The sequence below is a fragment of the Macaca nemestrina genome, chromosome 9 (genome assembly GCF_043159975.1).
Source record: "Macaca nemestrina isolate mMacNem1 chromosome 9, mMacNem.hap1, whole genome shotgun sequence".
Lineage (NCBI taxonomy): Eukaryota > Metazoa > Chordata > Mammalia > Primates > Cercopithecidae > Macaca > Macaca nemestrina.
The window spans coordinates 69,583,983-69,600,020 of NC_092133.1; the positions used below are offsets into that span (position 1 = coordinate 69,583,983).

Here is a 16,038-nt window from a genome sequence, read left to right on the forward strand (position 1 = left end):
CGCAGTGCTTCAGGTCCCATTGTTAATGGCCACGATAGCTCGAGAAGTTATTAATAGCTTAATAACTAAGCTATTAAGGCTTAGTTCCTGAGGGCTCCAGGAAAGTGCTCACTTGACACTGTGCAAAGCTATTTACATACATTTGCTCACTCCTATCAATGATATCAGTTTGGGAACATTATTTTGCACATTCTACAGATAAAGATCCCAGAATTAAAGGTTGTAGCATGCCAAAGATCACACAGCTTGAAGGTGGTAGAGCTGAGAGGTACAAACCTGATGTCGATCTGATGCTGAAGCCTGTGGTCATAACCATCACACATACTGCCTCCCCACCTCTGCAATTAAGCACCAGAATCCATAAAGATCAGTTTTGCTTTTGAGACTTTAGAGAGCAAATATTTCTGGCTTTAAAAAGATCCACCCCCACGGCCGGGCGCTGTGGCTCACACTTGTAATCCCAGCACCTTGGGAGGCTGAGGCGGGCGGATCAGTTGAGGCCAGGAGTTCGAGACCACCCTGGCCAACATGGCGAAACCCCATCTCTACTAAAAATACAAAAAAAAATTGGCCAGGCGTGGTGGCAAGCGCCTGTAATCCCAGCTACTTAGGAGGCTGAGGCAGGAGAATCACTTGAACCTGAGAGGCAGAGGTTGCAGTGAGCGGAGATCACGCCATCGCACTCCAGCCTGGGTGACGAGTGAAACTCTGTCTCTAAATAAATAAATAAATAAATAATAAAAAAGATCCATCCCCTACCCTGATTAAAGTGTTGTATAATAATTTAGAAAGTAATAATAGTGTCAAACATTTATTAATGCTCTACACTTCCAAAAGGGCCTTCACTAATAATTTTTTTTTTTTTGGAGACATGGTCTTGCTCTGTTGTCCAGGCTGGAGGGCAGTGGTGCAATCCTTGCTCACTGCAGCCTCCACCTATAGGCTCAGGTGATCCTCACAATGTAGCCTCCCGAGTAGTTGGGACTACAGGTGCACACCACCACAACTGGCTAATTTAAACAAAATTTTTTTTTGGTAGAGACAGGGTCTCACTATGTTGCCCAGGCTGGTCTCAAACTCCTGGACTCGAACAATTCTCACACCTTGGCCCCCCAAAGTGCTGGCTTGAGCCACCATGCCCAGCTGACTTCACTTTTTGATCTTCTTAACAACTCTGTAAAATGAGTATGATTATCTTCAGCCTCTCAGGAGGTGAAATTATATCAGAAATGTTACACATTTTAAGATTATATAGCCAAAAAACTCAGGAGTTGAGCTTGGGTTTTAACCCCAAATTTCAATTTTTTTTCCTTCATGGAACTATATAATTTTAGCAACCATAAATATATTAATTACATATTAACTATAAGTGAATTTATTAATTAAATATTAACTTTTTCTCTTCATTTAGCTATGTAATTTTAGCAACCATAAATATATTAATTATTAAGCGTTAATATGTATTAAATATTAACTAATTAAATTTAATTAAATGTATTGATTAAATATTGTTAATTATCATACACATACATGATAATTGCAAGCATGATATTTTGAGTCATTCTTGAGTTTGTGACCAGGCTCTCTTCCAGCCACGTGACTTAGGCAAATTACTACATCACTGAGCCTTCATTTCTGTAATATAGGAATAAGACCTTATCCAAAAGCTTATTTAAAATGATGGTGTGGGCTCCCACGCCTGTAATCCTAGCACTTTGGGAGACCAAGGCGAGTGATTGCCTGAGCTTAGGAGTTCAAAACCAGCCTGGGCAACACGGTGAAACCCCGTGTCTACTAAAAATGCAAAATATTAGCTGGGCATGGTGGCACATGCCTGTAATCTCAGCTACTTGGGAGGCTGAGGCACGAGAATCACTTGAACCTGGGAGGCAGAGGTTGCAGTGAGCCGAGATCACGCCACTGCACTCCAATCTGGGTGACAGAGCAAGACTCTGTCTCAAAAAAATAAATAAAAATAAAATAAGAATAAAATGATGGTGTGGAGCTTGACACACATACATTCTCAATAAATGGTATTTTCCTTGTCCCTTCCCACTTTTACTTGGGATACAATAGGCATACAAAGAAAATAAGTCTGAAACCTCTCTTTGCCTTTTAGAAGCTTATTATTTATTAAGGAACAAGATATCTACATGGTAGCAGTTTAGTTCCTAGTAAACTCTTTGGGAACTAGGAAGAAGAAACAGTCATCTCTTAGATTTGGAATGTGTTGTTTCTACTTAAACAGTCGTTTCTCAATAAAGTGACTGAGGTTTAGCTGAAAATCTGCTTTTATGATTAATTCCAACCATTCTGAAAGTTTAAAAAAAATCTTGTATGGAAAAAAATGATAGGCACTTATTGGGCCAGAATTATTATTAACTAGGATAGTTATACCAGTTTTCTTTCTGTTTTTTTTGCTTTTTGTTTCTTGTTTTTTGAGACAGAGTTCTCTGCCACACAGGTTGGAGTGCAGTGGTGCCATCTTGGCTCAGTTGCAACCTCCACCTCCTAGGTTCAAGTGATTCTCCCACCTCAGCTTCCCAAGCTGCAGGACTACATGCTCAGCTAATTTTTGTATTTTTTAGTAGAGATGTGGTTTTGCCCCAGGCTGGTCTTGAACTCCTGAACTCTAGCGATCTGCCTGCCTTGGCCTCCCAAACATCTGGGATTATAGATGTGGAGCCACCGCACCTGGCCTACTTGTTCTTGATTGTTGATTTGATACTCCCTATAAGGCCCAAAAGATGATTCTGTAACTGGAGTCAAGATGAAGTGAATAATGAAGATAATGAAGATAAAATGTATCTGAATGGGAGCAAATTCAAAGCAATTTTTACTTTAGATGTTATAATAATGATAACTTGCTTTGAAGCAGTAACTTTAGTTTTCTACCTAACCATTAAAAATTATAATTGTTGAAGAGAGTTTGGGAAAGGAATGATTTTCAACATACAGCTTAACATTTTTTAATGAAAAATTTCAAACATAAACATATAGAGAATAGTATCATGAACTACCTGTCACCCCACATTCAACAGTTAACAAAGTTAAAATGTTTGCTTCATCTATCTTCCTTATCCTTTTGTCTTTTCTTTTTTTTTTTTTTTTTGAGAGGGAGTCTTGCTCTATTGCCCGGGCTGGAGTGTAGTGGCGCCATCTCGGCTCACTGCAAGCTCCGCCTCCCGGGTTCACACCATTCTCCTGCCTCAGCCTCCCAAGTAGCTGGGACTACAGGTGCCCGCCACAACACCCGGCTAATTTTTCATATTTTTAGTAGAGACAGGATTTCACTGTGTTAACCAGGATGGTCTCGATCTCCTGACCTCGTGATCTGCCCGCCTCAGCCTCCCAAAGTGCTGGGATTACAGGCGTGAGCCACCGTGCCCGGCCTCCTTATCCCTTTCTTAACTTCTCTGTGCCTGTCTGTGAAATAAGGAAAGCAAAACCGCAGATACTGCCATTTCACCCCTATATATGTCATTATGTATCTCTAAAAATTATGGACATTTTTGTATGTAGTCATAGTGCTATTATTAAATTTAATGATATTTCTTTATCATCTAATTGTCAATTCATAGATTTCCCTGGCAGACTAAAAAAATGTCTTAAGTCTCTATTTCATAGCTTGAATTTGTATTTATGATCCTTTCCACTTTTTCAAAGACACACTCTTGGTTGTAGGATCACTGAATGAGAGACATACAGATGACTCTGCACAAATTGATCTCCACTATTTGAGAAATAATTTAAAGTGCGAGCTCCACTGACTGGACTCTTAGCTTTATCTTTATATAGAACAATGGTACAATTCACTAAAATCTCCAACTCTTCATTTCCTTCTAGAGGCCTTCCTCTGAGAGCCAGACTACTAGGATTTGAATCTTGGCTTCATCACTTACTAACCATGTGACCTTAAGCAGGTTACTTAATCTTTCTGTGCCTTAGTTTCCTTTGAAATAAGAGTATTTGAGATTTATGACATACATTTGCATATTAAAGACCTGGAAGACCTCTTGTAAAGACCTGTGTAACTTTGTTTAACCTATTACAGTTGCTAAATTTATTTGACTACAGAATTTTGTGAGGAAAGTCTACCGTAGATTACTAGGAACATATATTGATTGACCCCATAGATTACAGGAACATATAATGATTGACCCCATAGCTTAATCCAGTGCACACATTGGAGTCTCTAGAGCAGCAATATTCAATACGAATATGATAAAAGCCACATATGAAATTTAAAATTTTCAGGTGGTCACATTAAAAAAGAAAGGTGAAATTGGCCAAGTGCAGTGGCTCATGTCTTGAATCCCAGAACTTTGGGAGGCGGAGGTAGGAGGATCATTTGAGGCCAGGAGTTAGAGACCAGCCTGAGCAACATAGCAAGATCCCCAGCTCAAAAAAAAATTAAAAATTAAATAATTGGCCAAGTGTGGTGATGAGCACCTGTAGTCTCAGCTACACAGGAGGCTGAGACAGAAGAATCCTTTGAGCCCAGGAAGTCAAGGCTGCAGTGAGCTATGACCACACCACTGTACTCCAGTTTGGACAACACAGCAAGACCCCATCTCAAAAAATAAAATAAAAGTGAAATTTTTTTACCTTTTTAATTTGAAATAATTATAGACTCACAGGAAGTTGTAAAAATAGTACTAAGAGTCCCATGAACCCTTCACTCATCTTCCCCCAATGATGACATCTTATGTAACTGTGGTATAATTTCAAAGCCAGGAAACTGACATTGGTACAATACTGTTAACTAGACCTACAGACCTTATCCAGTTTTTACATCCGCTCCTATGCATGGGTATATGTGTACATAGTTCTTTCTATGCAAGTTGGTCCCATTTACAGATTACTGCAAATATGACTATAAATCAAGATAGCTGTTTCATCACCACCAAGGAACTTCACTGGGTATCCCTATCCCTTTATAGTTATATCCACTCTTGTCTTCATCCATGGCAACTATTAATCTGTTCTCTACCACTATAGTGTTGTCCAATATACCATTATATAAATGGCCCTTAAACAATGCAGGGGTTAGGGGTATCAACCCCCTGTACAGTAAAACATCCACGTTTAACTTTTGACTCCCCCAGAACTTAACTACTAATAGCCTACTGTTAACTAGAAGCCTTACCAATAACATAGTCAACACAAAAATAGACTGGTAGTTACGCATATTTTACACATTCATGACATACCTTTTTCTGAAATGTTTTCAATATTTCTAGGTTACATGGTTCATCTGTTGAGTTTCTTCAAATTGTTGCAAATCTCCAAAAAATTTTCCAATATATTTATTGAAAAATTCTGCATATAAATGGGCTCACACAGTTTAAACGTGTGTTGTTCAAGGTAAACTGTAGTATTTAATGGTTTTTTGTATTGGCTTTGGCTTTTTGCACTAAAAAGCATGGTGCTCTTGAGATCCATCCAAGTTGTTGCATGTATCAATAGTTTATTTCTTTTTATTGCTGAATAATATTCCATTATGTGGAAATATCAATGTTAAAGGACATTTGAGTTGTTTCCAGTTATTTTTTTCAATTGTAAATAAAGCTGTTGTGAACATTTGTATACAGATTTTTGTATGAATGTAAGTTTTCATTTCTCTAGGCATAATGCCCAAGAGTGCAACTGCTAGGGCTCTGGGTAAATGCATATGTTTAGTTTTATTAGAAACTGTCAAACTATTCCAGAATGGCGATACCATTTGACATTCCTGCCAGCAATGTATGAGACATCTGGTTTCTCCACATCCATGCCTGCATTTTTTGTTATCATTATTTTTAATTTTAGCTGTTCTAATTGGTGTGTGGTGATATCTACTACATTTTCAACTTGTAGTGACATTAATTTTAAGAATATATTTTGTTTAACCCAATATATCCAAAATATTATCATTTTAATATGTAATCAAGATAATATAATTAGGCCGGGCGCGGTGGCTCATGCCTGTAATCCCAGCACTTTGGGAGGTCGAGGTGGGCGGATCACGAGGTCAGGAGATCGAGACCATCCTGGTTAACACGGTGAAACCCCATCTCTGCTAAAAATACAAAAAATTAGCCGGGCGTGATGGTGGGCGCCTGTAGTCCCAGCTACTCGGGAGGCTGAGGCAGGAGAATGGTGTGAACCCAGGAGGCAGAGCTTGCAGTGAGCCGAGATCACGCCACTGCACTCTAGCCTGGGCGACAGAGCAAGACTGTCTCAAAAAAAATAAAAAATAAAAAAGATAATATAATTAATGAGGTATTGCAAATTCTTCTTGAAATCCAATATGTTTTACACTTAAAACACAATTCTCACTAGCCACATTTTAACCACTGGTGGCTACCATATCAAACAGTACAGTTCCAGAGCAGAGGAAGTAGGTGACTCTAACATCTAGATTAAATTATTGAATTGTATGTTTTTTTTTATAGAGGAAATATAATTTTGTTTTGTGTTTCATAGGAAAGGAATAACAAAACATGCTCTTAACCATCGTCCCCCTCCTGAGAAACTGGAGGACGTTTCCCCCACCAGTGACAGTCATGAGAAAGACACAAGTTCCCAAAGGTAATAACACTTTTGCATTTGCTCATGGCAACGGTTTTGTTTTTTGGCTTAGGATTGGTGTCAAGCCTGGTGCTACTGAAAACAAAGCAAGAATTTTTGTCATGTTTTCAGTACCATTTAGTTTTCATTCTGAAACAGCTAATGAGAACATCATACATATTTTCATAACCTTTGAGAGGTAGTATTATAAAGTAGTTAAGAACATGGATAATCTGCCATGGGATTAGAGTGAAAAAACAAACAAACAAACAAAAAATAGAACATGGAGCGCGGTACTTATAATCCCAGCACTATGGGAGGCCAAAAGGTGGGAGGATCATTTGAGCCTAGGAGTTTAAGACCAGCATGGGCAACATGGCAAACCCCATCTCTACAAAAACAACAACAACAACAAAAAAAACATAGCCAAGTGTGGGGATGTGCACTTGTGGTCCCAGCTACTACGGAAGCTGATGTGGGAGGATTGCTTGAGTCCAGAAGGTCAAGGCTGTGTTTACACATATAATTAGGCTGGGCGCAGTGGCTCATGCCTGTAATCCCAGCATTTTGGGAGGCTGAGGTGGGCGGATCATGAGGTCAGGCCTCTGTCTTGGTTCACTGCAAGCTCTGCCTCCCGGGTTACACTTAGTGGTGTAAACACTGTGTTTACTTACTATACTCCAGCCTAGGTGAAAGAGCGAGACCTTGTTTCAAGAAAAAACATAAATTGGTCCAGTGCAGTGGCTCACACCTGTAATCCCAGCAGTTTGGGAGGCCGAGGCAGGTGGATCACAAGGTCAGGAGATCGAGACCATCCTGGCTAACATGGTGAAACCCCGTCTCTACTAAAAATACAAAAAAATTAGCCGGGCATGGTGGTGGGTGCCTGTAGTCCCAGCTACTCGGGAGGCTGAGGCAGGAGAATGGTGTGAACCTGGGAGGCAGAGCTTGCAGTGAGCCGAAATCACGCCACTGCACTCCAGCCTGGGCTACAGAGCAAGGCTCCATCTCAAAAAAAAAAAAAGAAAGAAAAAATACAAATTAAATAAATATTAGAGCAAGATTATAAAAAACAAACAATAAAATAGCATAACATAAATAAAAAAGAACATGGACTCAGGAGGAGTCCAACATCTGATTTTTAATCCTGGTCCTGTAAATTATTAGCTGAGTAACATTGGGCAAATTACTTACCTGATAATAGTATATCTTATAGCAGCAGTCCCCAACATTTTTGGCACCAGGGACCGGTTTTGTGGAAGATAGTTTTTCCATGGACTGTGTGGTGGGGTGAGGGATGGTTTCAGGATGATTCAAGTGCATTACATTTATTATATACTTTATTTCTATTATGTTTACATTGTAATATATGATGAAATAATTATACAACTCACCATAATGTAGAATCAGTGGGAGCCTTACAGCTTGTTTTCCTGCAACTAGACAGTTCCATCTGGGGATGATGGGAGACAGTGACAGATGATCAGGCATTAGATTCATTAGATTCCCATAAGGAATGCACAACCTAGATCCCTTGCATGAGCAGTTCATGCTCCTGTGAGAATCTAATGCCACCACTGATCTGACAGAAGGCAGAGCTCAGGTGGTAATGTGAGCCATGGGGAACTGCTGTAAATACAGATGAAGCTTCATGCACTCACCCCCTACTCACCTCCTACTCTGCAACCCAGTTCCTAACAGGCCACAGACCAGCATTGGTCTGTGGCCTCAGGGTTCGGGACCCCGTCTTATAGGATGTTGCAAATATTAATGAGATAATGTATGTAAAACTTGGCACAATGCTTGGCATGTAATAAACGCTGAGTAAATATTAGCTGTAGTTATTTTAAGTAATAGAACAGGGAAGATGGTTCTTCAGTCTCTCAGAACTTCATTAGTGTCTGAGATGCAATGTGTGATAAAAAAAAAATTGTATAATCATAGGCTGGGTGTAATGGCTCACACCTGTAGTTTCAGCACTTTGTGAGCCCAAGGCGGGTGGATTGCTTGAACTCAGGAGATCAAGACCAGCCTGGGCAATATGGCAAAACTCTGTCTCTAACAAAAATACAAAAAAAAAAAAAAGAGCTGGTCACGGTGGCTCACACCTGTAGTCCCAGCACTTTGGGAGGCCGAGGTAGGCAGATCACTTGAGGTCAGGAGTTCAAGACCAGCCTGGCCAACATGGCAAAACCCAGTCTCTACTAAAAATACAAAAATTGGCTGGGCATGGTGGCTCACACCTGTAGTCCCAGCTACCCGGGAGGCTGAGGCAGGAGAATCACTTGAACCCAGGAGGAGGGGGTTGCAGTGAGCCGAGATCATGCCACTGCACTCCAGCCTGGGCAACAGAGTGAGACTCCATCTCAAAAAAAACAAAAACAAAAGTACAAACAAAATTAGCCAGCCATGGTGGCACGCACCTGTAGTCCCAGCTACTTGGGAAGCTAAAGAGGGAGAATCACTTGAACCCAGGAGGCAGAGGTTGCAGTGAGCTGAGTTTGCACCACTGCATTCCAGCCTGAGTGACAGAGCGAGACCCTGTCTCAAAAAATAAAAAATAAAAAGTGCCATACAAGATCAGATACTACTATTAGCATTTTTGAAATGTCTTTAGTTGTCAAGAGTATGTTATAAGCTGGGTACGGTGGCTCACGCCTGTAAATCCAAGTACTTTGGGAGGCTGAAGTGGGCAGATTGCCTGAGCTTAGGAGTTCAAGACCAGTCAGGGCAACATGGTGAAACCCCTTCTCTACTAAAATGCAAAAATAAGCTGGATGTGGTGGTGCACACCTATAGTCCCAGCTATTTGGAGGCTAAGGCAAGAGAATCATTTGAATCCAGGAGGCTGAGGTTGCAGTGAGTCAGTATCGTGCCACTGCACTCTAGCCTGGGTGACAGCATGAGATTCTGTCTCAAAAAAAAAAAAAAGAGTATGTCATAGGTGAGATGAAGTATTCATTGTAAACTATGACTAGAATTATTTGGAATGACGCCATCAATTCTATAGGAATTAGGACTTTTCCATGATGCTCGAATTTCAAGCTCTTCATTTATTTTTGCCTATGTGGATATATTTGTACACATGTTTATCACCTAGTAAGTTACTGAGTAGTTAATGCTACAGAAACTTGAGGACATATGAAAAATTTTCTTTTTTCTCTCCTTTTGTGCCTTTAGCAAGTCTGACATCACAAGAGAATCATCTTTTACATCAGCCAACACTGGGAATTCACTGTCTGCTTTTCCAAGTTATTCAGGCGCAGGGATATCTACTGAAGGAAGCTCGGACTTCTCCTGGGGATATGGTGTGAGTTGTATGTTATCAGTCTGATGGAGTGCTTGGGAGACGATTCTGGGAGTTAGGATTTGTCAGTATATTTCATTCTTTCACTCTCCTGCATTGTTTCTTTACATTTATCATACTTCATAATAGCTGTAAAGAAGCATCATTCCTCATCTTCTTTCAGTATTTGCTTTGTTTTATTTTTTTTTTTTTTTTTTTTTTTTTTTTTTTTTTTTTTTGAGACGGAGTCTGGCTCTGTCGCCCGGGCTAGAGTGCAGTGGCCGGATCTCAGCTCACTGCAAGCTCCGCCCTCCGGGTTTACGCCATTCTCCTGCCTCAGCCTCCCGAGTAGCTGGGACTACAGGCGCCCGCCGCCTCGCCCGGCTAGTTTTTTTTTTTGTATTTTTTTAGTAGAGACGGGGTTTCACTGTGTTCGCCAGGATGGTCTCGATCTCCTGACCTCGTGATCCGCCCGTCTCGGCCTCCCAAAGTGCTGGGATTACAGGCTTGAGCCACCGCGCCCGGCCTTGCTTTGTTTTATTGATATAGTAGTTGAGCCTTAGACATGCTAAGTGTTCAACTTAAACAGTTGCAGGTTGGTGGGGCGCGGTGGCTCACGCCTGTAATCCCAGCACTTTGGGAGGCCAAGGCGGGCGGATCACCTGAGGTGGGGAGTTTGAGACCAGACTGACCAACATGGAGAAACCCCGTCTCTACTAAAAATACAAAATTAGCCGGGTGTGGTAGCGCATGCCTGTAATCCCAGCTACTCTGGAGGCTGAGGCAGGAGAATGGCTTGAACCCGGGAGGCGGAGGTTGCTGTGAGCCGAGATCGCACCATTGCGCTCCAGCCTGGGCAACAAGAGCAAAACTCCCATCTCAAAAAAAAAAAAGAAAACAGTTGCAGGTTAATATGGATTTGGGCTCTGGGTCTATTCCTTTTGCCATGCTCAGTCCACTAATGTATGTCTTTACCACTAATGTTACCTTGTTGTTTAAAATGTTTTTGAAAGTTTATTATTAAGCCATTATAGCCTGGGAAAATATTTATGATATATTGGTAATGAAAACAAACAGGTTATAAATCATATGTGTAGTGTCACTCTAATTTTGTTTTATGTATATTCTTGCCTATATTAGTGAAAAGGACGAAGAATATTTACTCAAAATATTGTTCAGTTATTAATTAGGTGATGAGATGAGTGATTTTTACTTCTTTACTTATTTTTGGCTATTTCCCATTATAAAATGTTATTTTTAAAAGACCAACAACCCTAAAAAATTTTTAAACACAATTTTTATGCATAATTTTATCACCTTGATGCAAGATGCAATAGACATTTTTATTTCTTGTGGTTTTTCTTTTGGAACCTAGTCTCGCTCTGTTGCCAGGCTGGAGTACAGTGGTACGATCTTGGCTCAGTGCAACCTCTGCCTCCCGGGTTCAAGCCATTCTCCTGCCTCACTCTCCTGAGTAGCTAGTACTACAGGCATGCATCACCATGCCCAGCTAATTTTTGTCTTTTTAGTAGAGACGAGGTTTCATCATGTTGGCCAGGATGGTCTCTATCTCTCGACCTTGTGATCTGCCCGCCTCAGCCTGTCAAAGTACTGGGATTACAGGTGTGAGCCACCACTCCCAGCCAACATTTTTATTTCTATATCTTTTTTTCAATCTGTGTTTACTTTGGCTTAGTTATAATCATGATGTACATGTAGTATTATGCTGTATTTTTTCACCTAATATTTTATAAACACTTTTCCACAATACTGATTTTATACAATATTATTGTTAGGATCTTTCTTTCTTTCTTTTCTTTCTTTCTTCTTTCTCTGTCACCCAGGCTGGAGGATAGTGGCACTATCATAGCTCACTGCAGCCTCAAACTCCTGGGCTCAAGCCATCCTTCTGCCTCAGCTTCCTGAGTAGCTGGGACCACAGGTGCATGCCACCACACCCTGCTATTTTTTTTAAGAGGTGGGATCTGGAACTCCTAGCCTCAAGCAGTTCTCCCACCTCAGCCTCCCAATGTGCTGAGGTTATAGGCATGAGCCACTGCACCCAGCCAGAAACCTGCTTTATTTTTTTTTTTAAACAAAAAGCCTGCTAATTGTTAAAACCTATTTACATTACACCGAGTTATTTTCTAATCATTTTGAATGTATATATACTTTCCTTATATAGTTGTATGATACATGTACATACTATTTTGTGGCCTATTTTTTTCATTTACCGTCATTTCATATAGACATTTACTACCTCCACACTGGTCAATCTGAATGTTATATAATATTTTCCTGTCTTAATATATCATAATTGGATCTTTCCCTTATTATCTGATGCTTGGGTTTTCACGGTTTTTTTTTTTTTCCATTCAATAAATATTTATTGAGCATGGTTGTTTTCCCTGTACTTGGCCTTGGGAATATGGGGTGAGTGAGACTTACATTATTCAATGGTCTAATGAGGGAGATTTTCAAAAGTAAGTACAAAAGGTGATAAGCGCTCTAAGGAAGATGATAAGGTGCTGAAATAGAACATTATCAGGGGGATTCACTTTAGATAGGGATCTCAGGTAAGGTAGACCTGAGACTTGAAGACAGAAGAGCTAGCCATGTGAAGAGTGAGGAAAAGACTTTTTCAGACAGGTAACCAGCAGCATATGCAAAAGCCCAAGGAGAAGAGCTTCATGTTTCCAAGGGAAAGTTTTTGGTGTATTCTTGGAAGTGATAAAAGGTCAGGATGGTTGGATGATGGAAAACCAGGGGGAGGAAAGCACAAACGAGATCAGAGAGGTAGGCGGGACTAGATCATCAGGGCCCTGCAGGCCAAAGAATTTAAACTGTATTCTAATAATTAGATGCCTCATCCGGAAGATTTAGTGTACTGACTATATATTTCCATTAGGTCTCTCTATATTATTATTAGTATCTCTTTATAACTTATAAATGTCATACAGATGTTTCCCATATCCTTGCTTTCCTTTTGGCATTTATAGACTAACAAGTTTTTAAAATATATTCACATGTAACCATCTTACTTTTCATCTTCATTTCTTCACTAGTCAGGATTTTATCTTTAGAAAAATTGAATGTTGGCCGGGCGCGGTGGCTCAAGCCTGTAATCCCAGCACTTTGGGAGGCCGAGACGGGCGAATCACGAGGTCAGGAGATCAAGACCATCCTGGCTAACACGGTGAAACCCCGTTTCTACTAAAAAGTACAAAAAACTAGCCGGGCGAGGTGGCAGGCGCCTGTAGTGCCAGCTACTCCAGAGGCTGAGGCAGGAGAATGGCTTAAACCCGGGAGGCGGAGCTTGCAGTGAGCTGAGATCCAGCCACTGCACTCCAGCCTGGGCAACAGAGCCAGACTCCGTCTCAAAAAAAAAAAAAAAAGAAAAATTGAATGTTATGATATTCTTTTTTATGGCTTAAAACAAAATCCATCACTTCAGGCATTTATCCTTTGAATTACAAACAATCCAATTGCACTCTTTTAGTTATTTTTAAATGTACAATTAAGTTATTATTGACTATAGTCACCCTTTGTGCTATTAAATAGTAGGTCTTATTCATTCTATTATTTTTGTACCTAATAACCACCCCATCTCCCCAATTCTCACCCCCCACTACCCTTCCCAGCCTCTGGTAATCATAAATTTCATTAATTTCTACCCTGATCTTTATTATTTATTTTGAGTTTGGTTTGCTCTTGCTTTGCTTTTCTAGTTCTTTTTTTTTTTTTTTTTTTTTTTAGATGGAGTCTCGCATTCGTCACCCAGGCTAGAGTGCAGTGGTGTGATCTCGACTCACTGCAAGCTCCACCTCCTGGGTTCATTCATTCTGCCTCAGCCTCCCAAGTAGGTGGGACTACAGGCACCCGCTACCACGCCCAGCTAATTTTTTGTATTTTTTTTAGAAGAGATAGGGTTTTACTGTGTTAGCCAGGATGGTCTCGATCTCCTGACCTCATGATCCTCCTGTCTTGGCCTCCCAAAGTGCTGGGATTACAGGCATGAGCCATTACACCCAGCTGCTTTTCTAGTTCTTTAAGATGTATCATTAGATTTTTCATTTGAAGTTTTTTCTCTTTTTTGATGTAGGCACTTACAGCTATAAATTTCCCTCCTAGTATTGCTTTTGCTGTTTCCTATAGGTTTGGATATGTTGTGTTTCTAGTATCTTTTGTTTCAAAAATTTTTCCGTCTCCTTAATTTCTTCATTGACCCACTGGTCATTCAGGAGGATCTTGTGTAATTTCCATGTAGGTTTGGATATGTTGTGTTTCTAGTATCTTTTGTTTCAAAAAATTTTTCAGTCTCCTTAATTTCTTCATTGACCCACTGGTCATTCAGGAGGATCTTGTGTAATTTCCGTGTGTTTATAAGTTTTCAAAATTCCTCTTATTATTATTATTATTATTTTTTTTTTTTTTTGAGACGGAGTCTTGCTCTGTCACCCAGGCTGGAGTGCAGTGGCCGGATCTCAGCTCACTGCAAGCTCCGCCTTCCAGGTTTACGCCATTCTCCTGCCTCAGCCTCCCGAGTAGCTGGGACTACAGGCGCCCGCCACCTCGCCCGGCTATTTTTTTGTATTTTTTAGTAGAGACGGGGTTTCACCGTGTTAGCCAGGATGGTCTCAAACTCCTGACCTCGTGATCCGCCCGTCTCGGCCTCCCAAAGTGCTGGGATTACAGGCTTGAGCCACCGCGCCCGGCCAATTCCTCTTATTATTAATTTCTAGTTTTGTTCCATTGTGAGCAGAGAAGATACTTGATATTATTTCAGTTTTTTTGGTCTTAAGACTTGTGTCGTGACCTAACATGTGGTCCATCCTTGAGAATGATCCATGTGCTGAGGAAAAGAATGTGTATTCTACAGCTGTTAGACGAAATGTTCTGTAAATATGTTAGATCCATTTGGCCTATAGTGCAGATTAAGTATGATGTTTCTTTTTTTTTTTTTTTTTTTTTTGTCTCGCTCTGTCACCCAGGCTGGAGTGCAGTGGCGCGATCTCCGCTCACTGCAAGCTCTGCCGCCTCCCAGGTTCACGCCATTCTCCTGCCTTGGCGTCCCAAGAAGCTGGGACTACAGGCGCCTGCCACCACGCTCGGCTAATTTTTTTGTAGTTTTTAGTAGAGATGGGGTTTTACTGTGTTCGCCAGGATGGTCTTAATCTCCTGACCTCGTGATCCACCCACCTCAGCCTCCCAAAGTGCTGGGATTACAGGCGTGAGCCACCACGCCCGGCCAAGTATGATGTTTCTTTGTTGATTTTGTCTGGAAAATCTGTGCAATGCTGAAAGTGGGGTGTTGAAGTCTCCAACTCTTATTGTATTGGTACCTATCTCTCTCTCTAGCTCTCATAATATTTCCTTTATATATCTGGGTGCTCCAGTGTTGGGTTCATATATATTTAAAATTGTTATATCTTCTTACTGAATTGATCTCCCTTTATCATTATATAGTGACCTTCTTTATCTCTTCTTATAGTTTCTGTCTTGAAATCAATTTTGTCTGATACAAGTATAGCTACTTGTGCTCTTTTTTGGTTTCCATGAGCATGCAATATCTTTTTCCATCCCTTTATTTTCAGTCTGTGTGTGTCTTTATAGGTGAAGTGTGTTTCTTGTAAGCAACAGATCAATGGGTCTTGTTTTTTCATCCGTTTCCCCAGTCTGTGTCTTTTTTTTTTTTTTTTTTTTAATGGAGTTTAGCTCTTGTAGCCCAGGCTGGAGCACAATGGCACAATCTCGGCTCACTGCAACCTCTGCCTCCTAGGTTCAAGTGATTCTCCTGCCTCAGCCTCCTCAGTAGCTGGGATTACAGTTTTGCACCACCATGCCTGGTTAATTCTTGTATTTTTAGTAGACACGGGATTTTGCCTTGTTGGCCAGGCTGGTCTCAAACTCCTGACCTCAAGTGATCCACCCACCTTAGCCTCCCAAAGTGTTAAGATTACAGGGGTAAGCCACTGCACCCAGCCTTGCTGCATGACTTTCTAGGTTAGAAAGCAACACAGCTTCTGGCTGGCTCTTTCCATCTCTCTCTTCTGAATGGTGGACTTCAGAATCCAGCCATCATATTGCAAGGAAGTTCAGACCACATGAAAAGGCTCATATAGAGAGGAATTAAAGCCCCAGTTGAGAGCCAGCATCAGCTGCCAGACATGTGAGTAAATGAGCATTAAGATGTTTTCAGC

At 40.8% G+C, this 16,038-nt stretch overlaps 1 protein-coding gene across 3 annotated transcripts in view; it reads left to right on the forward strand.

Moving 5' to 3' along the window:
• LOC105466024 (family with sequence similarity 149 member B1) overlaps positions 1 to 16,038 on the forward strand; it is an 83,650-nt gene that overhangs the window by 420 nt on the left and 67,192 nt on the right. For 2 of the 3 annotated variants that reach the window (XM_071068772.1, XM_071068770.1), the window contains exons 2-3: positions 6,469 to 6,573; positions 9,733 to 9,862. In XM_071068772.1, the coding sequence (XP_070924873.1) occupies positions 6,469 to 6,573; positions 9,733 to 9,862 (235 nt within the window). Of the gene's footprint in view, positions 1 to 5,317; positions 5,368 to 6,468; positions 6,574 to 9,732; positions 9,863 to 16,038 lie in introns of those variants that run through there. The other variant, XM_071068771.1, reaches the window with a different exon arrangement.